Source organism: Pelecanus crispus, chromosome 1 (genome assembly GCF_030463565.1).
Source record: "Pelecanus crispus isolate bPelCri1 chromosome 1, bPelCri1.pri, whole genome shotgun sequence".
Lineage (NCBI taxonomy): Eukaryota > Metazoa > Chordata > Aves > Pelecaniformes > Pelecanidae > Pelecanus > Pelecanus crispus.
The window spans coordinates 107294712-107318855 of record NC_134643.1 but is presented as its reverse complement, the minus strand read 5'-3'; the positions used below and the strand labels follow the sequence as shown (position 1 = coordinate 107318855).

Genomic DNA, 24144 nt, shown 5'->3' with positions numbered 1-24144 from the left:
TGTTCATTTATGCTAAAAGAGAAGTAACTGCCCAGGGCCCAGATTACATCCTCCTCAAAGCAGCAAACTGAAGCTCTAACTTAAGCTGGTAAGCCTGCTTGAACATCCTTTTCAACCTTGAGATGAACCTGATAACTCACCCAAAAAAGCTGAAAAGCTGAATTATTTTGTCCCAGTGCACTTTGAAGAATAAGGTATGTGTGCTCCAAGTCACTCTAGTGATGGAAATTCATACCTTCTGGTGCCCCAGTCTGTTAGCTGAGTTTGCATGCTAAGAAGTTAAAGCTACGTTTATCAATGTGCTATAAATAAAAATGATGTTTTCGTTGCTCGTTTCATTTCATTTATCTGCAGATTTTATTTTAAAGAAACAAGATCTTACAGCACTAAAAGAAGTGGCAAAAATACAATTTTAATACTTCATGCTGCTAACTTGTATCCATGGAGTTATTAAAAAAAAAAAAAAAAAAAGAAAGAAAAAGCTCTGTCTTTGCTTAAATGCTTATAGAGCACAACAACTCAGAGTACCTGTTCAGAGGAGATTCAAACTTACAAGCATTTTCTTTCTGAAAAATTAAAACCGAAATATTTTTGTTGTTATCATTTTTGATTGGTTTCCTGACATATCAGAAGTAGAAATAAGACCATGTACACTTTATATTTCAATTCTCATGAAGCATTTTTTTTTAAATAGCACACAATATGTGTTTTCCAAATCAAAGAATCTTCTGGCTGTTATAAGGAAACTCTTGGGGGGGGTGGGTGTCAAAAACAATAAAAGATTTCCAGTTAACTCCAGAAAAAAAGTTTTGAGTCTCATTATTTTGGGGTCTCTTGTTCCGGTATGATTCTGTAACATCTCTTTGCTATACTGGTATTAACAGATCAGCATTTATCAGTTTAATTCACTACAATCATGCATGAAACTTTGTAACATCCTGAATTTAAAATTTCGTCTATGCAGTTTCAGATGGAGAAAATTCAATGACTGAATGGCAAGGAAATAACTTTTACTTAAAAACTTCTCTGGTTTAGTCAACAAGCATCTGCTCTGGGATATATACCACCTTTATCTCTGAACCATAACACTAGCCTTTAATCAAAAATATGAGTGACAGAGGCCTATCAGACTGCAGACTTAACCCAACTGGTTCATCGAAAAGTCAAAACTAAAGTTTTCTGTGGCTTAGGACTGCCTGGCAAGCACCAGCTCAGCTGCATACTACCGTTTACGATAAAAGGCAACGGCGGACCCCACGAGAGTCAGCCTCACACACGGAAACACGAGTTCACAGAAGTCATCTTCTTTCTGATTCTACGTGGGTTTTTCTTCTGCTTGTTTTCAGTCCCCACTGCACAGCTACGTATGTTCCACTGCCCAAGCTGTGGCCCAGAGTCACAACCTGGTGATGCTGTGATACTCGGAGATGTTTACTGAACAGCTCTCGTCACCAACACTTTCTTCCACCTAAGTCTTACGGCCAACCTGTTTGCCAGTACACCCCTTCCCACTGCAGAAAAGCTTTCCAGCTCATCAGCATGTCTGCAACTTCCAGATCAAAAAACAGAGGATGCAATGAGGTCAAGAAGAGACAGTGCACGTAACCATTAATAAGCGTTCAGCAACTCCTAAAGCTACGTATGCAGTGACGACTCATGCACTTGCTACAGAAAGGTGGGAAACATTTGTAGAGGCAGGCAGGCATTAGCTACTGACAAGGTAGAAGCAAATTTCAATAGGATGTGGTGGAAACAGTAGAGCCACTGAACTGCGAACTGTACATGCTCTAAGAAAAAAAAAAAGGTCAGGATTATATAAATAAGTAGATTGCATTCAGAAGTAAAAAAAAAAACCCCAAAAGCACAGGATACTTGACAAAAATATGACATTATTGACAGTTCTGTAATAAACAGAACTGGGTCAATATTTTTTGCAGGACTGAGTTTAGTTATGCAGATAGCAAGGCAAGGATTAATGTCAATCTTAGGTACTCTGACACAAAGCCAAGCTACCATCTTTCACCTATCACTTTCCTTCCAAAGGCCACGCTTTCCTGTGAACTTATTATGCCTTCAGCACTGAAAAGAAATACAGGAAAAAAAAAAAGAGAAATCCCACATGCTTGTTTTGACTGAGGCTCTCGTCCTGCTCCCTCTGAATTTAGAACCACACTCAAGGAACAGGATCCAATGTCGTTGTACTAATGATACTTAAGTGTTTCATATTTGCTATGATTAATGAGACAGAAAGTGTTAAAAGGGAGGAAAACAAACCCTGGTGTGGACAGTTCAGATGGACAACATAGATGTTTATTCAAACCGATGTACTTACCTGCAAGGGAGGTACTGCTGTCACAGCTTCATGCTGTGTGAAATTCAACCACCACAATCTTTATGAGATGACTCCAGAGTTCTCTCTGGGATTCTGTGCTCATCCTCATCTATGTAAGCAAAACTTTAGGAAGGTCATTTCTACCTTTGCCTTAGAGGTCACAATGAAAGCAATGTTTGAATTGCATCTCATCTCTGAGCCACAGCTTGGCTTCCCAGGATCATTTCTAACATGAAGAGGATGATATGAAAGTTACTGGGCCATCATATCTACAGTTCTCCCCTTAATCTTACGCTTTGCTGCTTATCCTCTGATGCTTTCCCTTTTGTTCTTACCTTGGCTATCTCTGTAAGTAGTTTAACCTTTCACAGAATATTTGCCTCGTTCTCTCCTCCCCTTCTCTTCATCTCCCCTCCCCCCCATACATCTTACAGAAAAGTTCTCCAATTTTATAATCCAATAATAAGCTACAATCAAACTCAAAACAGTGCATCAGTAACCACAGAAGGCCTGATTCTGAGTAACCACTGATGTCTTGCTGCTCTTATTCATCTCAATGGAAGGTCTAGGTCCAATCCCCTCACAGTATCAGGCCAAAAGATTCACCTGCTGCTACCTTATAAATAATTTATTGGGTGCTCTGATGACACCTGTTGTATCTCAAAACTATCCTACCTCCCCTCACGTGGGGTAGCTTCTGCTTCCCTTTTCTGGACAACCATACTATAAATCCTTTGGAGTTACTCTGTTCTCCTTCGCTTCTTCCCTAACAGTCCTCCCAAGCTCTCTCCTGGTAAAAGAGAGGGGTTGTAATGATTTCTCTTGGTGCTCAAGTCTCCTCAGTCCCTCTGCGGGTACCCAGGACTTGTCTTCTTGGAGGACACCTGTGCAGCAGCAATATTCCAGAGCCTTGGTTTGTCCTTTTCCCCGGAGGCCCCAAAGCATTTTCACGCTGCATGGGGAGGAGGTACAGCCAACGTGCCGGAAATGTAACCACGCTGAGTTACGCACAGGTGCCTGATGGCTCATCTGAAATAAACAGCTCTAAAACCTCTCTGCCTACATCTGCCATGCCATACTAGGATCTGAACAAACCAGGTACCCGACAGAAAAATTTTAGGAAGGTCCTAAAAACTATTCCAGTCTACTTGCTGTATTTCTACATGCAGTGAGAAGCTTCTCTGATAAAAGTCCTGTCATTCAGAGTGTCAAGGGAAAGATGCATGTCAGATGACTAAATTGCTTTTCTGTATGAAAGGAAGGCCTTATTTTAATGGCCATAATCATGAAGACTTGCCCCAGAGCACAACTTCAAGATGCATGCTACATGCTCTTGGAAAGCTTCAACAATATTAGAATACACTTATTTTTAGCATGCAGCATACTGAGATATTATATATATCAATAATATATATTAAAGATAATATAAAATAGATGTATAATATGTAAAGATACTATAATATATAATTATATATATTTATTACCTTAAATGCTTCTTTTATCTACACAGGGTTGGTCAAACTAGGAGGAAATAAGAAAACACGCTGTAATAGGTTATAGTGTTTTAAAGCTTGGGTCACTGAAATTGCTTAGGATGTCTAAGTCCTTGAAAGTTATCCAGTAGCAACAAATAGGTGGCAGTATTGCCAGAATTTAGGTGGTTTAAATTATAAAAAAAATACACGTGCACTATACCTAGCACTTGAACATACTATGAAAATTCAATCAAATTTACCTGTAGTAAATTTTATTAGATCAAAAAGTCTAGAGTATTTATTCAAAACAACTCAAATACATCCATTTTATTTCCAGTGGCAGGGGGTGGGGGGTGTGGAGATCTAATTATTCTTTTCTGCCTTAGCAACTCAGGGAGTAGCTGTCTCCCAGGGGTATAGCTGGGCTTTTTACCACAGATAGCATGGTACTTAATGAAAAATAAATTAAAAAAAAAAAAAAAAATCATCTGTATTTCCACTTAGCTGTAGGGTAAGTGGAGACAAAGCAAGTCAGTATCAGACTCAAAACAAGATTCCCACTTCCAAGAGATAAGGCACTGAACTGTGTTACCCTAACACTATAGAGATAAGATGATGAAAAATAAGTTTACAATCCAGAGACTGTTAACACACTGAGACATAACATGACCAAATTAAAAATAAAACGCATTTGGAGTTGTGCTGTTACAATGTGAAACAGATCATACCATTTGGGTCTACATCATCTTTTCTTGTATATTTGTATTTTTAAACAAAAACTGGCACAAGAATTGGTCACGAGTTTTGTTGAATATTTTCCAATTAAAACAGCAAAGTCCCTTAGCAAAAAAACAAAACAAACAAAACCCACCCTAAAAAGCAGTTTCATGTGGGAGAAGGAAACAAGAGGAACATAGAAAAACACATGCAAAAAGTAGGGTATATAGGAAGTAGGAGGAGATAAGAACTGCTATAAAATTTATTTTAAACAAACTCTTAATTCTCAAAATGCATTATCCTCTGAACTGCATACCCAGTAATTCATGTCCCCATTTGTTTTTTCTTTCAGCTGAGTCCCCATCTCCTAGAATAAAGCTGTCACTTCAGCCAGCAGGTGCTTTCATTCCCGCCTCCAACCTACAACAGTTATGACAAGAGATTAAGAAAAACAGCTACCCCAGGCAGCCTGGGCTGGTGCGTAATGAACGGTTTAACCCTGGATAAATCTAATGACAAGTGTAGGTGGCTTTGATTGAAATGACAAGGCAGTTTGTCACCCGTTGGTCTGTCACAGAGATCAGCAGTGCTAACATTTTCTGCTGAGTTGAGGGGAAAGCAGCCTGAAACTTGTGTATGTCAGAGGCTTTGCGCAAAAAACATTGAAAACAAAAGGGGTCAGCCTCAGTGTTGAAATGCCTCTCTGGCCCTAAACAAGTCAGCAGTGGAAGAGATGTAGTTTCTAAGATGGTCTTGCAAGACAACACTGCTGTCTCTAGGGATGGACAGAAAATTTAAAACAAAAACTAAAACAAAACCACAAACAGAGAGAGCTCTCTTGCTTTAAATTGTCTAGACGCTTTTGACAGAGGTACTCAGCTATTCAGTTGACCTTCACATGAAACTCCCAATAGCAACCTGCTCTACTATAGGGGTTGTGTTTTGCTCATCGATGAGCATTCAGTGCCCATAAAATGATAACAGCAAGATTCAATTGCTATTGTAAATCATTAAATATTCTTTAGGACTCCAGCCCCTAATCATCGCAGTTTTGGATGAAACTGTTTGTGGCATTACAGGTGTACCTGCTTAAATACAGCAGTTGTCCCCAAAAGACTGCATGAACCTCAATCCTGCAAAGACTTGTGTTTCTTTTTAATCTTAGCTTCAATTATTGCATGAATTTCTGGACCGTATGAGGTGCTACACAATCAAAATCCAAATAAAGAAGCAATGCAGGCTTGTAAGGCGCACAGGCACAGAAAGAGACAGTGGCCATTTGAAGTTCACATGGAGATCAGCAGCAGTCCTGGATCCAAAACCAGCACAAGTGAGGGAGGTATGCGACAGCATCATATGACACCCAGCAGTAAGAGGCACCGCGGTTTTCCTGCATAAGAAGTGAATTAATATCACAACTTCAGACCCCGTGACATTATTGAACTTATTCATTGTATGAATTTGAAGACTGTGGCCTTACTGTATTTTCATTTTCTACGCCCACAGAGAGCCTCTCTGGTTCTTGCCATTAACTTAGCCTGGCAAGTCTAACAGGGAGGACATTCAAAACATTTTCAGCCTCTGTGCATCGAGAAAATTTATGGTGGCTCCTCTGCCTCCCACTCTCCCCACTCCTTTTCAACACCTTGGAAAACCCCTGCTGTTTTAAATTTACAGACCTTTTCAGTTACGGACACCAAGATTTTGAGGTAGTCAAATGTGCATCATTCTGCTGCTTTGCGAAGACCAGGAGCAGCCTTGCTGAGGATTTGCTATCCAGCACTAATCCTAGGACATCTGGGCTGCCACAGACACACCATCCAGTCTTAGAGCAATCCCCTGGGAACTCAAGACCTTATTACTGCTCTTCATACGTATTTTGCTTGAAACAAAAAGAAAGTGCACTTCTCTATTAAGATGTTGCCAGAAATAAGAAATAAATCAAAAAGGTGGATTGATACACTTTCCTTCCACTGAAGCCTTCAGTTTAATACAGCAGTTGCAGTACTGCCATTTCAAGAGAAAAACAGACTCAAAGCAAAGAGATTTCCCTTCTGGCCATAACACAACCATCTGTCATTCATGGCAGGTTTTTTGGTGGTTATTTTCATCTTGACCCCCTTCTAATGTCAGCTGTTGATGTCCAGTTCTTTCAAGGAAAAGCCAACTTTGCTGTTTCCATCTAACAGACAGTTGTTTAAGAGAAATCCTGCTGCCTTACTCTTGCGGTTTCCAGTGCATCTTTAGCATTCCCAGTAACAAGGGTGGTACCATAGAAAGATATTATCTTTTTTTAACAATCAGCCTCAAATCTTGTATCTGATATCGGGTAAGACTTCCCCTTCCCAATGCCCTTTCTATCTTAGTCTAAATGCTAACTGATTAATTGCATTCAGTCCTTATCTCCATGTTTCTTCACATTTGTCCTTTTGGACTCTTCTGTGTAGTAACCTTTCGGCACCCCCAGCATCCTGCTATGAAGCACTGAATGGATTTTAACCATGTTCTGTGTCATACTGCTATGTCTGGGCCTTTGCATACTGGATGTGGTACTTATTTTCTGTCAATCAGATTTTGCTTTGGCTGATTTTTTTTTTTTTTTAATTTAGTGGTTGTAAAGATATGTAGAATATCTTACAACTCATCTACTAAATGCAGCACTTAAGTATTTATCTTCCAGTCCTTTTCATTCTTTCTGCAGCAGCTTGTACGGAGATATTTTTCTTATCTTAACATGGGTTTCTATTTATGTCGCTGCTTTCGTTCAAACAGCAACATGAGAAAACTTCCCCTTGCTTTGCCTGAACACTCATAATCAAGGGTCCTGAAATATACTTTTGCATAAATAGTTTCTTGCCTGCTCTAGTCTGGTCTTCCATTCTATTAGTCCATGAATTCAGACATGGAAACATACTCTAGAGCTAATGGCTAATACAACTGGCAGTTTTATTGCTGGCTTTGCCAGAGACTTTTTGAAAGGCAATTAACCATTCTGTGCCTTGATTTACCCCATTAGAATAGAAATTACAGGAACATACTACTTCAGAAGAATAGTGTGAGGACCTGTTAATGCTTATGAAGCACTTCAAATTTCTAAGAAATCATTAGATTAATGAAAGTAATGTGATTAGTGGCAAGTGCCGATTCATTAAAAGATTAAAAAAAAAAAATAGTCTACACTGGGGGAGGAGAAAGTACTCATGAGGTGATAATTACTCAGCCCTGCTGGGAACACAGTTTATTCTGCAGTGTAGATGGTGTCAAGCCACATTCCCAAATCATGTTATAGCCCAACCAAAACCAAAGGCTATCACAAAATTCAGGGACAAGGTGAAGACACAATTCACAGTCCTGACTACACTGCGAGACCAAAATGTGTTAGCCACACTAATAACAACTACCAAAAAGCTGATTTTTGCAGTATAGCTTGACTGATTTTGCACAGTGGCTTCTTTCTGTCTGCTTTCACAAAAGAGTCCATCAACAGTGAGCCTTTCAGGAGTTTTCCCATTCATATTCCAACACTGATACTTGTTGAGGTGCTAATAATGGTCAGAAGTCTGGTGTAGCCAACCTAGACTAATTTCATACCCTGTGCGCAGCACTCACACAGTTAGTTTCTGATACATGATGCTGGGTATGAAGGCAACATCTCACACACTGAACAACACAGCATTCAAACATCTGTTCTTCCATGACCCCACCCAATCCACCCACCAGCAGTGGTCCACTTGGAGGACAAGGAAAGTGGCTGTGGCAGTGACCTACACCTTGGGGTAAGCAACATGAACAGGCCTCTCCGATTGAAAACGGACCTATCAAAGGTATATTTCCTTATGGCAAAGCATCACCCTACTCTTCCCTTATCAGGCAGCACAATGAACTAGACTTGTCTCCCTCTTTATAGCCCAGTATGTATCAGGCTTATACATACAGCCAAGTAGATAGATGGTGCTGGATTAATGGTTTCCTGTCTTGACTTCTGTCTCCTCTAAGAAACCAACCCATCAACACCTTCCCAGAGCTGACAGAATTGCCATGGTTGAGATCAACTGCCTAGATATCTTCTGTCATAAAATCGAACATTCTATTGAAGTAGTATCAAAGTAAGTACAGAAAAACATTACATTCTTTTTTTCATTTTGAATTCAACAGACAAGTTGTTTGTATTTAATGGTAACTGCAGAGGCAGTTATTGCTATGCTAGAGACTTCAGACTTGTTATGATTCAGAAAACTGGGGTTTGATGTAAATTTTAGAGCCTTCATGTCACAGAGCTGCATTATGTTCATACTTGAAGGCTGGCTAACAAAGGTTGTCAACAACAAAAATTCAGAAATTAAACATATTCATGTCTTTATTGTTTGATGAATCCAAGCAAGAAGGCTGCTGAAAAGCTCTTTCTTTAAATCCAGTTGCAACTGCCATTGCTCTTCCCACAGCACTGACAGTTCAGAGAGCCTGTATATGAAAGGAATACACAGGGAAAAAAATTTTGTGTCTCACAGTTCCATTAAAAAGATCTGTAGTATTCCTTTCTCCACTCTCAGTTTTAAATTCTCCTGAAGCAGCAGTAGTTTTAACCAGTTATTTTTCCCTTTATTATTTTCACAGCTAAAAATAAGTTGCTATTGAAATATAGCATTAGATTCTAGAGAGTGGGACACATGAAACCAACCATCATTAAAAAAAAAAACCTACTTCCACACCAAACAGAAGAACAATCAGGGACAGAAATATCACAGGAAGGGATAGGTGCAGCTTTAGAAGAAGCAATTAATTGCTCACATAACCACTTTCACATATTCCTCTCATCTAAAATACATACTTTATTGAATGTACTTCACTAGATTATATGAACGTCATCTGAATCAGAAAACCCAGTGATCAGGTCAAATAATTATTTTATCCTCAGTAACGATAATTTAGTTCTTCTATTCTAAATTCTTCCGCTATGAGGTTTGAGGATAGCTGTTTTGAGTCTTTTTATTTTCATTTCCCAATCTGTCCTTCAGGGATAATAAAGCAAATCTGACCATACAGAGGGACTGAGAGAATTTTGTTCTCTCTCAAAGCTTTCTTACAGCAGGTAAATTACACATTTCTCTAAAATAATAATCAAAGGTGTTACTCTTAGCAGGTTCTTGTTATTCAACAAATTCAATATTTTAAAGCCAGGAAGTTTGCTAGCCCTTAACTTCCAATAATGTCATTCTAAAAGGTGACAAGCACACACACAAAGCCTTTTTTTACATTAGAAAACTGTAATGCATCTGATCTTACTTTTCAACAATTATGTTAACATTATGCTTCACAGATCAGGGCAAACTGGACATAATCAAACAGTATTTCACATTTCATTAATACTTGTGTTACCCCAGCAAAAACTCCTGTGGTTTAGTTAAGACCTGTATATCATTCTAATACACATATACCTTAAAAGTATTCAGTTTAATTGTAGCTGTTCTTATTGAGGCTATACCTCTTGTGTGAATTCAATAAGGATATTAAAAACATAGCAAGTGAATAAAGAAGATGAATGAAAAATAAGAACACAAATAGGGTTTACAAGACTTCCTCCTAAGAAAGAGTGAATAAGGCACTTGTAAACTAGCTGACAGAATAATATTGAAATTGCAATTTCATACTGGAAAGTTGAATCGGGACAGATGAATCTTTAATACATACATAGGTTGGAAGGATACCTGGGAATGACTGACTTGCACTGGACACATGCAAGACATTACATATGTGCATGTAGGAGAACATCCAGGGATATACACACAGTATGGTCAGAGAAAGACAAATATAATGAAACTTAAAAAGGTATTTATGAATTCACATTTCTGGATTTCCTGATTTCTCTTTGGATCTTCAAACCATTGAATAGCAGCATTTCCTATTACAGAAATTATAACAAATCTCAGGTGTGTCACTGGTGGGAAGGTAAATAACTAGAAAGATATACCCACACCTCTTGCTTCTAAAAGAAAATCCAAGTAATACTTAGCAAGGGAAAGGAAGTAGGACAGAAACAGAGGAGGTCCCTGAAGCAATTGCACTCACTGCCTTTGAAATAGTAATGTCAAGCTGAAAAAAGAAATATTCCATTATTTTTGGCACCAGCTGACAAAACATTATTCCCCCCCACCTTGGGCTGCATGTATGTAACAGGAGAGTTTCACTTACAGAAAACTGCTGTTTATCTGATAAAAGATAAAAGATCATCAGTAGATTCTGTAATTCTAATATGCATGCATATAGCGGTAAACAAACACTTGCTAAAGATCATCTTTGATCCTTATTAAATCTACATTTAAAAATGGCTTCAATAATGGAAGCGAAACACATTTTCATGCTCATACACCAAATAGCACATATGAACTTAGTGGGTTTCCACAGATCTGCTTGTAACACATGCTTACAAACACATCCATGCATTTTTGTCCTGCTTTCAACACATACACTTGTGCAATGTCAATAGCATTTGTGTTTGTATCTAGCCATTAACTTATATAGCATAAATATGTCTGTAATATGCTTGATTAAATGCTGGGTATTCTTGTGTAGCTCTCAAATATGTAAATAAGAACAAAGGACTGAGGAAGGTCTCCTTGGCAAACTCTTTTGCTCCTACAGCCAGTCATCTGAAAAAGTCCATTCCATAAACTCAAAGTGTTCTCAAGTAAGAATTCAGTTTCTACCCCCTTTCCCCCAAGAATAACCTGTGCCAAAACTCTTCAGATAATGTGAGTCCTTCTTCTGATCCCCCTAAAGTAATTCAGCATCCAGTTTATAGCTCTAATGCGCACTGTCATTTTTATTTCCTCCTCCATCCTCCCAGTGTATTTTAGACAGCAATCATCACCTGTCTCAAATCCTCTGCATGAATACGCAAGTGGGTGTTCTTTTACATGCTACATACAGATGCTGAAGAGGCAACATTTTGACGAGTTACACGTACACTCCATTCAAAGTGCCACTTGCCTTTAGGGCTCTATTGTCAAATATTTCACACTTTCCCCTGTCCCTTCTCAGCTCAAGACCCCAAGACTGAAAGGCTTTGGAAAAAAAATCCGAAGCGGCATTCAGGCAAGCTCACACCCCTCTGGTTCTCACATACGACACAGATGATAGATAAGTGCCACACACCGAGCATTTTCCAAGCCACATTACAGATATTACCCTGTATAAGCCAAAACACCCTGAACAAAAGCTCTGCTGAAGTATCGCTCCCCTTAGGCAACTTCACTTCTCAGAAGCCAAAGACCAGGGAGTTCAAGACTGAGGTGCTCTATTCGGTGCCCGAGGCAAAAGAGGCTACATACACGGAGCAAATAAACTGCAGTCAATCCCCAAAGGATGTCCTTGCCTTGATGCCTCATTAATAGTTAATGCACAGGGCAAGTCCTCAGTAGCCAGGAGCTACCTGTGAGAAAAGCAGCATGCAGTTATAACGAAGACAGACAGCTGAGATCTGAACTTCAACATCCACTGAAATAGCAAGAACTATTTCCATTAAAAATAATGTATGTTTTAATTACATGAGATATTTAGACATGCCAATCATCAGGTCCTAGCATAGGTGTTCTCGTGGGAGTAAAAGGTGGCTAGAATAATTGTTCAAATACATTTGCAATCCCAATACTTCAGTCTCTAAACAACAACACTCAGACACCAACCAGCTTAAACACCATCATGTTAAGAGCTGTACCGGCATGACCAGTGTCAGTATGCGTGTGTTGTGTGGAGCACAAGAAATGTTTTTCATCTCTAGAGCACATTTTCTAAAGAGCTCAAGATGCTTTGTAAGCGTGAAATAACACACAGTCTGTACAGGACATTATTTTTTCCTCCCTCCTGCTTCAGGAAGAGTAACAGCATGTCCATAACTGAGCTTTCACTTTTTTGTTTCTCTCATCAGTTCAATTGAATCTAGAAGAATAAAGTTTTTTTAAAGAGAGGGAAATAAAAAGGTTGGCCATTTTCCCAATGCAAGCAAAGGCTGTCCTGTAAGCAGTAAGGGTCACTGTGAATGTAGCAGCAAGTTAGACACAGCCGCTATTTTAATTTCCTATATATAAAATACATTACACTGGAGGATCTAAAGGATACTTGATGGATCTCACTTTTCAGAACACCACCATGAAATAGGCAAATAAACCTCTTTTTTGATTAATCAAATACTAACATACCATACAGTCTTCAGGACCACGTGTGTTAACACTTTCTAAGTGTTATTCGTGTATCAACAACAGGATAAGCAATTAAAAGCTAACAAAACCAGCTAACAGAGTGGCCCATCTTGATTAAGCTTGGACACTGGTTTATTGGAAAGCCTGCACACATTCCAGTGGCTTTCTAAACGTTACACAGTAGATCAACCACAATTAAAAGTATAAAACCCGTGACCCCATTTTTCCCTTTTCTTGCTTTATATAAAAAATAGCACTGTTTCACTAAGGGAAGAAAGACTTTGTAGAGCAGTGAGGGTGATGGGAATTGTCAGAATTGTCTACCAATCCTTCAGACAAGATCCCGAAGTTCAAACGTCCCAATTTAAAAAGTTTACATTCCATTCATATTGATTTTTCTTAGTATTGTAATAGCAACCTTCCTAATCAGATAAGATTAAAAAGCACCAGAAGATACTTTAAAAATATTCAGAACTTCAACAAAAAAAGATAATGAGGAGTTAAACAGAAAAACACTGAAAATGAAAACCTCAAAACAAAACTGCCTTAGGAATTAAACATTATTTAACTGCAGACTTCAACAAAACCACTTTGTAAAATAATTTATACACGCAAATTGACAAATAAAAGCTAGATAGTATAGCTACTTAGAGGCACTCTTTTCCTTGGGTATAAGATGTCTTCTAACTATGCATGAAGCTGAACACTACTATGGTTTTATTAAAGTATGATCCTGAAGCTTCAAAGAAGGTGAAGACCCCACTGAAGCTGAAGGCACAGAACAAGAAACTTTCTCCTTTCCAAAACGATTGTATATACTGCAGTCATTAGAGAGGTGGCAGCGGCTCACAAAAAAAAACATTGCTAAATTGGTTTTCAACTAGCTGGTAACAGTGCATTTCCTTCAGCGTAGATCTTTGTGCGAGCTGCAAAAATCTGTCTGAGCAGTTTGGTAAATGCCCAAGCAGTTTGCCTGAAGTAAAACTCCTGCTGACGCCACTGGGGAGCTGCCTAAACAAGACAGCTAATTTTAAGCTAGTTTAGGTATGTTTAAATATGTGGCATTTACTAAAACACTGATGTGACCGAATTAGAAGGGGAAGGTTTGACAGGAACTAAATACTGTCCCCACATTACAGTTACAGCATGTAAGACAGCACATTTAGAGGTGAAGCTACTTGCCGAATCTTTTTAAATACCTAAAAAGCCCTCCTTTCTGGCTCCAGATAATCCTTCTCTTCAAGAAAGGTCAGTGCACGTGCTGGGCTTTCTCAGATTGCCTCTTCTGATCATACTTCATGTTGCTGACTCGGTCAGATCCCTGCATACCCTTAAGCTTTAGTAGCCTAGGACTTTCTTCTAAATTTTCCAGTCCTTTATAATTACATGTGGTTTCAGAAGTGGCAGAATCATCATCATATAAGCATATATTATCAGTACTCATATTGACGTTATTCTTACATACCCATGCATAAGAGAACAGCACCACCTCTATGCCTCATTTTGCAGATAGTCTCACACACAAGACGCTGCTTAGGGATTCTGGTTGTGCTGAACTACAACTGCTAATAAAGAGCGCACAACAATTTTTGCAAGGATGGATGGGGAAGCTCTTAGATACACACTCCACTCTGTAGCGTTGACCTTTACTATAAAGCTCTGCAAAACAGGCAAGAACATCATCAAGTCTTCTGCAGAACAAAAATACAGGTACTCCATTAATTGACTGCAAAGGATTCAACTGACTCTAAAATATTACAACTGAAGTTGAGATTTATTTTCTTTTTTGTTGTATAGGTTTATCGAGATAACACTTGTTCATCAGAAACACTTCCCAGTACACATTCTGATGGCATATTAATTAGGGAACGTTTCTAGACTCCCATTAGAATTTCTCATCAAAGCCAGCGAGCGTCTCTCGAATGGCTTAGCACGTGGGAGTCCCATGCAAGCTCCTGCTCTGAGTCAGACAGAATAACAACTTGAATCTGGGTTTCCCTCTTCCCAAACACAGAACAGTAATTGCTCACAGACTTTGGCATCTCACAAAAATACTTTGGAAGGGCTTGGTTTACCCCAGTGGAAAACAGGGGCGAGGGGGAGGAAATCTTGCAAAGTTTTGCAGAAAGTTGCTTCCCTTTGAGCTCTATTTTAAACCTAATATTCATTCTACTAAAGTCATCATGTCTAACAAATAGACATTTGGCCCAAGGTGTAAAAAGAAGAGCAGGAGAGAAAGGGGGCAAACCTGTTAGCTACTTCTTTGCAGCTGAAAAGATGAAATCAGATAAAAAACCCTTGGAAAAGATGTTACAATAAGATAGGGCTCAAGGTTCATATCGGCAAGTTCTTTAAGAGAGTTATAAAAGAAAGAAAAAAAAATTGTCTCAAGCCTGAAAATCTGCTGCTGCTTTTCCGTCAGAAGAGACATAGCTAACAGCAGCAACAAATGGATTATAGCACTGCTGGGTTTTGAGGCAAGTAGTAAAATAATATCTGAGTTGTTAGAAGACAAGACATTAATTTAGCTGCATGAACAGACAGAAGAGGGAAAATTCCAGTTCTGTCTAGTTCATATTAATACTAGAGACATCCGAAATTTAAGAGAGAATTCAAAACAAGGTAAATTAAAGCTGCTTCTTCTAGAAAGAAGTAATTTTGTGAGAATCGCCTGGGTTTTTAACATTTGAGTCAAGGAGAAACACTCAGAGACGTGATCAAAAAGGTACCCTTAGAAAAAAAGTCAAGTAACGAACCCAGTATGCATAACTTTTCACATTTTGTCATATCTTAGGCAAGGCTCTTGCAAAAACCAAAACTCTTGAATATCTGTAGTTATTTTCAAACTTTTGGGGATCGACCATAATTTTGAAGTTACAAGCAGTTTTCATCAGAACTTTAGATCACAACTAAGACGGCATTGCTAATCATCTGGGAGGTAGTTGCCTTAAAACAATTTACTCTGAGTTCTCTCACAAACTTTCTGTATAAAGAAAATGGACAATGTTGTGCTATTTTCAATAAAATTATTCTTAATTTGCAAGGGAAAAAAAAGTCCATATTCTCAGCAAACTGTATTGAGCTTGATGCAGAAAGTAGAGGCCATTACCAAAATTTGGTATAAAAAAAGCAATCACTCCACGCAGTGGTTTGGGCTTTTTACGGCTTGCCAGCAGTCCACGGCCACCCATCTGTGCCTTGACCCACATGGACATGGTTGTGGCACTGTGCTGCATGTGCTAGCATCCACTGCGTAATTCTGTTCGTATACGGCATGGTGTGCATGTGTAGGCAAAGCTCCCAAAACTCCCATCACCTCCCTACTCAAATAGAAGTGTGACTGGGTCCTACTGGAAGCATGATTAAAACTAATTTTGCTGAAAGAGATTTAGAGATTCCCCCCCGCCATTTTAGATACTTATTCTGAGAAGCTAAATTCTAGAAAGCCTTTATGGCATATATTAGATGCTCCTTTTTTAAAGTAACTGCAATGGTATTCGACCTTCTGCTTGAAATCCAGATAGGTTAACCTTGCTTATCTTCTCTGGTCCACTGGGTATAGTCACGCTTATAATACACAAATGCTCAGTTTTACATTAAAAGATCAGTAGTTTCAAGAAGTTAAAAACTAGGCAACTTGTAATGGGGTATTACTCCCCTTCCTTCTCAGGAAAAGGGAGATCAGAGGATGGTTGTTGAAAATGGTGGGTTTATCTCATTTACTTTCACCAATTCTCTTTAAGCTTACCACCTCCAAAGATTTAATTCTTATACTTAATTCATCAGAGTAACCCCCCAGCAAAACTTAAGCAGAGAATTTACATGTCCAGAGAGAGACTGAAAGAACCAGAAGCCCATTACTAATGAAGGGCATGTTACAGGTAAACAAGGAGAAAAAATTGCAGGTAACAAACAAGCATGAGGTCAAATCTGTCGCTGGTATAAGCCTCCAAAATCAGTTAATTATCACATGGATTACTTCGTTTGTGTTGCATTTGTAACTCTTCAAATTCCAACAGACTATTAAGTGCTGAAGCAATATTAATAGCAAGATTTTTTTTTTATTTCGTGAGAAATATGAAAATAAAAAGTTATAATAAAAAAAATCAAACAGAAAAAGGCATACTTACATTACTTCATACAGCACTACTCCCATACACCTCTCCTGAAAATCTTTTATTACAAATTCCCTTAACAGGTTCTAGTCTATAATGACTAAGACTTTAAGAATGAGTTCACCTGTGCACACTAAGTCAGATATCATACCTTTAGATAATAAACCATAAAATAACATAAAATAGCAAATGAATCCTGAAAATTAGCAGCAAGTTGTTAGGAAAAAATCTGGAGAATAGAAATAACATTCTTTAAAAAAATTATTAAAAGAAACTAATTTGTTACAAGACATTCTACGAACAGAGCAACTATACTCGGAGACAGACTTGATTGCTTGCTTCCTAGAAACTGTCTTTAGTTTAGGTAGAGTTTTTTTAGAAGATACTCAATTATAAAATATTTCTCTCTCTCTGTATCCTGCCTTCCTTCCTTCAGAATATGATTCTTAACGTGACTTGCAAGATTTTATTCTACTTTTCAATCTTCAGAAATGCACCTGCATGCTTGCACACAGTGCTGCTGAAATTACCTTAGATAAAAGCCCAAAGTGATGATATCGTGCAAATTCGCATCGTGGAGTGAAAAACAGAGGGAGAAAGAGAGGGAGATGACTCCACATAATTCTGGTAAAACTTCTTTCTTGCAATTGGTTTTACATGGCTGGACAGGAAACAATGTAAATCCCAACAACACATAGCAGATAGACACAGAAATGTCTTCTCCTACCAAAGATTTGATGTTGGGTTCTCTGATTGAAGCTTGCTGATACGTGACCGAAAAGACGATCTACTTTTACAGTAATTATACAGCTATAATGTATAATATGACACAAGTCACAATTTTTCTTTGCAAAAATTCTGCTGTATTAACTGTGAGCTGTAAGGTCCCAGCCCAGGAATCCAATTTATGTACACTTTTTAAAGACAACATTCAAACCATTCAGCTAATTCTGAAGGACAAAACAAATATTTGATAACTAGGGATGTGCAGTATCCAATGTTAGGAAGTTGATCTCTTTCACTGAAATGATGTTTGCTGAGAGTATTTAAAAAGTGACATTGTCACACCACACCAAACTCTTGCTTTGAATTGATCTGATAAGTAATAAGTTACCATATGTTTTTGTTGAGTTTGAGCTGAACTTCTACATTAACTAATTCAAAATAAATATTTTGCAGACAAAGTATCCAATTAGCCCTGCTCCTATATGCAGATGCCTGCACAAAGAACCTCGATCCACTTGCAGGATCTGTGCAAGTACAAGGGTTTGTTCTCACCCATCTAATAGTTTCCAACTGGACATTTTTCTGTTTTGCCCCTCACGAGCCTCAGTTTGCTTTGTGAGGATATACACACCATGGGGAAGTGGGATGAATTTACAATACATACTTATGCATTAAATATTTGGGAAGCATTTTTATAAATATCTGGCTCTGTTTATTTCAGGTTTGGCTGTCATGCAGATGACAGCAACATTCTAAGTGAAATGAATGCAAAACACCCATGCTCCTGGTTGGAACAAACCAAGTATAAAATTTGGATGAACAATCAGAAAAAGGGTTTTTTTTAGTCACATAGCTCTTGCCTTTATTCAATGGCCAATGTACACTTACTTGAAATAAAACGCCACCCAAATTAGTATTCCCTCATTAGTTTCCTGAATTTCCCATCTTATCCCATTATAAAAGCATTTCAATCCATTACTCTGACTTTTTTTTAAATAATAATAAATCAAATAAATTTTTAAATTAGTTTTGATGATTCAAATTTTGGGGCTCTTAGGAAAGCTTCTGTAAGTGTTCTCTGGTTCTAAATGTTTGATGTGCTTTTCTTTTTGGCCAGAAAACTATTTGCAGTGCTTGCAAACCGCAAGCATTGTGTCATCCTGGGCAGGCTGGCCTATCTCCCCCAAAAAACAGCAATTGCCTTAAAAAAAAAAAAATTATAAGTGACAGGTTATATAGCTGGTTTGCTCTTTTTCTGTTTCTAGAGCCATGCAGGCTTGCATTTTCAAGGTTTCCTTTACAAACTAGAAAACCTGACAAGGAAACGAGAAAAGTTTATTTGAGGTGAAAATCTTAACTTTCACTAAAGACAACAGCTTGAATTTTAAGTAAATCATATACGGTAAGATTTCTTAAAAAAACACCCCACAAGTCTTAACAGCTAGCCATCCTCTAGACTTACTCAGTGTGTTCTACTACAGTTTATGCTATCATTTATTGAAAGTTTTCCAACCCTTTTCCCTTGTCAGCTTCCATCAAATTCTAATTTGGTATGTATTTCACCACTGTATTATCTGAGCTTTCAGAGAGCTGTGTTATTATTATGGCTTCTCCTTCAGTTAAAAACACAACAAATTAAAAAATGTTCTGCTACTCAGGAAAAGTCAGGATATAGATGAAGTTTTCAACACAATTACATCCCATGAAAGAAATAGGCCAAATAGTATGAGCATTTCATCAGGCTTCGCAACCTGCTTGCCAGAAGCACAGTGTTTAACATGCTCTCACATACCAAAAGTACGCGATGATGGAAAACTCCAAACTTGCTGTTGTTCTTCTCATAAGACTTGACAGACATGTAACAAAGTACTGAGAACAAAATACATAAAGGGCTTCCAAAGTTTGATGGTTTATTCCTAGAAAACTTGTAGAGATTCAAATATTTCCAACCTGTACGGTTCAAAAACTGAGATGGCTTCTATCCCTTAAACAGAACTTGCATAGACACCAGTGCTTCTCTGAGGCTTAGGAGCTAAATGTTTTCACTTCTATTTTTAATAGCTAAATTGTCAAAGGACTGACAAAACTACTCATCAGTAAGTCTAACTTTCACAAAGATGGATATATCCATTGTATGTGGCTAAATACATGCATTTGCACTGTCTCCGGAGATCCGTGCATTTCAGTGAGTAGACTGAAGAACTGCAAACTAAGCTTTTCATTTGCCTGCACATTTTTTCTGTTATATATGAAATTATAAATCAGTTGCTTAGGACAAAGTGGAGTTAAATGCCTTCATTGCTTTCCTGAAAAAAAATCTGATTTGGACTGTCATATTTTAAAAGCTAAAAATACTACGTATTTTTTAAAGGAGCAGAAGTGAATTTAATTAAGAAAACAGTGTTCAAAACTAGTCTCAAAATATTACATTACACAACAGTGCAAATCAGAAAAATCTGCAAGATTTCAGCTTCTCAAAGACTCTAGAATAGCATAAATTGTTTTCTTAATGCTAAAGAGAAACCCAATGAACCTTTAATTTAGCTGTTGACCGGTCATATCAGTAGAACACTGAAAATCAACAATGTGCATATGAGTACACACGCACACAGACAAAGTAAAAATATTTATCCTGTTAAAGGTATTAAGTATTTTTAAGAAGTTGTGTCTTCCATTCATGCCACCCTAAAAACATACTCTATTTTCTTGCCAGAATAGCTGATGCATCTTACTGTTCTACATACAACATAGACATTCAAATATATGATGAATTGGAGGAGGGGAGGGGTATTCAATGGTTATCTGTAATTGTGCAAGCAAGTATTTTTTTTCTTTCTTTTTTAAAGGGAGTTTGGTTACAGTTTGGAGCTAGTTAGGAAACTTTTTTTTTTCCCCCCTCTCTTTGCTTATGGGTTTACTGATGGTGCTAATCACAGTTCAAGTTTGTGTGAATAACAGAAAATGGCTGTCAAAAGTGTTCCTCACATGATTATTCATTCATAAATCAAGTTCTTGTCCCCTTTAAGCTGCTAGCGAACATCCTATTTTCCCCCCACTTCGGCTTTTTATCCACATAGTCTTACTTAAGAACACACTTACACAGGAGAAATATAAATATACTTTCAGATAGCTTTCTCTGTTTTATATATACTTCCCATCTAGCATACACGACAAACCAAAATGAATGCGATCATTAACTTGTTACTTCACTCATTAGGAATTTTGCTTGGAAGGGTTCAGATAGAAAGTACATACTCTATATCAAGCATTAGAAAATTGAATATAGCACTGCAAGAGCTCAACAAATGTCCCTTTACTAAGAAAAGCTACATTTGCCTATATTTTGTTCCATTTTCTAATGTGCCAGTTCATAGTTTTTTACATGAATTATTAATAAATAATTCTGAACAGGCAGGAGGAAAAGGAAATAAAACATGTAAAATTAAGCCTTTAGATTCCCCCCCCCCCCCCCCCCCCAGGCATAACAAGAATTCAGCTAGGAGAACTTAAGACAGCACATAAGGACATGAGGATGATAGCCAAAATAGTCTGCATTTACTTGTTTGGGTTTCCCAGACAGGCTTGTAAAAAACTTTTAGTTTACAAATCTTGTAGTTTGCAGACCTGCTAAGTCATCTGATGAAAAGGAAGGAACCCATGAAGCCTAAGACCCATTACCTGTCCATTTTATCTTCTTGTCCACGAACCGATTAAAAAAAAGGCTCCCAGCATCATGGCGCCCAATGGGCAGAAGACGCAGTTATGCAGAGCAGCAAAATATGGTGAAAATAAGCTGTGCAAGTAATATGTGCCAAAGGCTGACATGTTTTAGTTTCCAAAGAGTTAGCAAAAACCAGGACACTATCCAATTCTGTTTAGCAGACAATTCTTAGAAAAGCAATTGTGTAAAGAAGCAAAAAAAAGGGAAGGGCTGTCCTTGAAAATTCTTGCATGTCTATTTATATACACATGTGCATTGTGTATTTGTACAAATCAAAGTGTCATCCCATCAGCCTTAAAAAAAAAAAAAAAAAAAAAGGAGCAATTTTACAACATTGCCCTAAGTCCTGTCTTATTGCCATTGAAGCCTGCCATATTTCAGACTAAAAGCTCTGTAAGCTGTACGAAGATTTTTGCCATTTTAATTGTGATATTTGGGTAGAAGTCTTTTAATATTCTTCTTATGTCTCAATGAACAACATGATCAAAACTCATCTGCTCAGAAATTCAAATTATTTATTTTTACGCACTTTTTAACAGAGGGGTTATAGGAGGACCTCAGCTAAACTTCCAGATGTGCACTTTTGTACTTTTGAAGAGGGAAACACAGAAAACTAAATGTTTATATGATACGGCTTCCCTCTGTAATTGCTTGGATGCCAAGTTTGAGTATTCTGAAATTTGTGGTCAGGTGTCAATAATTCAAAATCTGCATCAGAATTTGTGGCCCATCTCTAGATTACTTATTTTAAAACAATTTTTTCTCAGGCCTGACATATTTACTTCAGTACTCAAAAGATCAAAAGGAAAGGATTTGCAAGTTCATCAGTCCCAATCTTGGTAGCATCTCTCAATTGACCGTTTGAAGAATAAAGCACAAAACACATTATAGTGAAATGGAATGAACTCACTGTAAGGTGATATGCAGCTTACTGAATCTCTGTCCACTCTGAGCTTGTTTTATGAAAAAATAAAATTTCACTTCACTCCAAGAAGGCTTCATTCTGTTCATAGCTCTGAGATGAAAAACCCATCTGTTTGGTCTCATCTTTGAACTAAATTCATGGTCATCTTACATTTTTGTTACTGTGTATTTTGCATCAATAACGTAGCAACAATTCCACAAGTTCTGTGCTACATTTCTTTTATTCTACCTATACTCTTAGGCTAAATACTACTATTTTTCGAAGTATTAGTACTATCAAAAATACTTCCCCTCAAATCCACAGGCAACCATCTCCAAATCAACAGTAGCCTGTTCAAAATTTGATCCCATGTATTCTTTGTGAGTGTGAATACCTCTAAGAGCTTTGCACCAGAAACCCCTATAGTGCTAGGTTTACCCATCTGCAGACTGTATTACATATTTTTCAATAAAAGTTTTCTACTAGAAGTGTACAAATAAGAGCCTGAACTACTGATATCTTGTGACAGATAAAAAGGGGAAAATGCAAAAAGATTTTTTGCAGATGCATTTTGACCTAAAGTAATTTCTATACCTTTATAGCCCTAGATACATCTAATGATACAGAGCAATGTACAAAATATAAGTACCAGAAGTATCATACTTCAGTACAGTATCATACTTAAGTATCGGAAGAGAGAGGCCCCAGAGGTTGAATGGAGGACAAACAGAAAGCATGCCTACCACAGAGCATACGACTCTTCTTAAAATCCTCCTGAAACACAGCCTCCACAAATTACCAGAACTGGTCCCACAGCATTAGCAAGTGGTTGTGAAACCCTTCTCTAATCTCCAGAAACCTTTCAAATAAAAGGCCTGTGGCAGTAACCAAGGCTCTTCAGCGTAAGAAAGGGTGGTATGTTAAGTACATTCAGGGCGTATGTTGTGGGGGAAACTCTTCCAGTGAATTTTGCTTTAATGCATGCTCGAACATGGCCTGCTGATATTGGCTGACTTCTCCAAACTCAGGCCAAGGCTGAGGCCTTCTCTGGATGTAAATTCAGTTTTCTTGCTCTTTTGACCTACAAACCTACTAAGAAGTACGTTCCTCTCTCCCAAAATTAACGTGACTTTTGAAGATCTGTGCGTGCCAAAGCTGCTTCACTTTCTGCCCAAGTGGGGCCAGCATATACATCACCACGAGTAAAGATGTAAAGGTAAAAATGGCTTCATTTTACGCTGTGTCTAGCGGAGACAAACATGAAAGCAGAGACATGAAAGGAAGGACCCTGTCTTTTTTCTCATCACCTACGTCCCCCTATTTCCAGCCTGCCTGGCATGCTGTTTACTGCAAACCAACCACCCAACACGCCATTATGAGTAACACGGCTCTAATTTTACCTAACTAAATTAAAAGCCTCTCTCGTGCAGATTACTGAAAGCGACTAGATTTTCATTATTGTATCAAACTTCCCCTTTTAAATCACAAGGAAAGCCACCCAGGTGAGGGCCGAGAGCCTTAGTTATGGGTCGTTGTTCGGCTGCGGCAGTCACTCCGGCCGGAGAAGAGGAGGCCGCCCCGACAGTGGCGGCTGCCCTCGCCTCCTCCTCCTCCCAGCCCTCCGGAGGGTCCCTTTGTAGCAGGGCAGTTCCACACCACCAGTCCTTGCCGCCCCGTTCACAGGCGGCCATGATTCCAGCCACGATTAGGGGGACAGACGCGGCTGAGGTCCTCATGCAGATACCCTCCTGCTACCAAAATGGTGGGGAATCCACCACAGAAACAAAGTGCTCTTTCCTCAAAAAAAAAAAAGTTTTAAAATAGCTCCTCGTAAAATAAAAGCCTGCCTTACCTGTAACAGGGAGCTGTGCCTGCAGGATGGCAAAGATCGCGATCCTCCTCCACTTCATCTTGCTCGCCCGGGTGGTGCTGGGGAGCAGGAGGCCGCGGGTGCGGGGC

General features: G+C 38.4%; 1 protein-coding gene across 2 annotated transcripts in view; it reads right to left on the bottom strand.

Annotated features, from left to right (window-relative positions):
* Positions 1-24144, bottom strand: part of CD247 (CD247 molecule) — a 56139-nt gene extending 31995 nt beyond the window's left edge. For both annotated transcript variants that reach the window (XM_075705846.1, XM_075705842.1), the window contains exon 1: positions 24038-24144. In XM_075705846.1, the coding sequence (XP_075561961.1) occupies positions 24038-24095 (58 nt within the window). In that variant the 5' untranslated portion in view covers positions 24096-24144. The remainder of the gene's footprint in view (positions 1-24037) is intronic.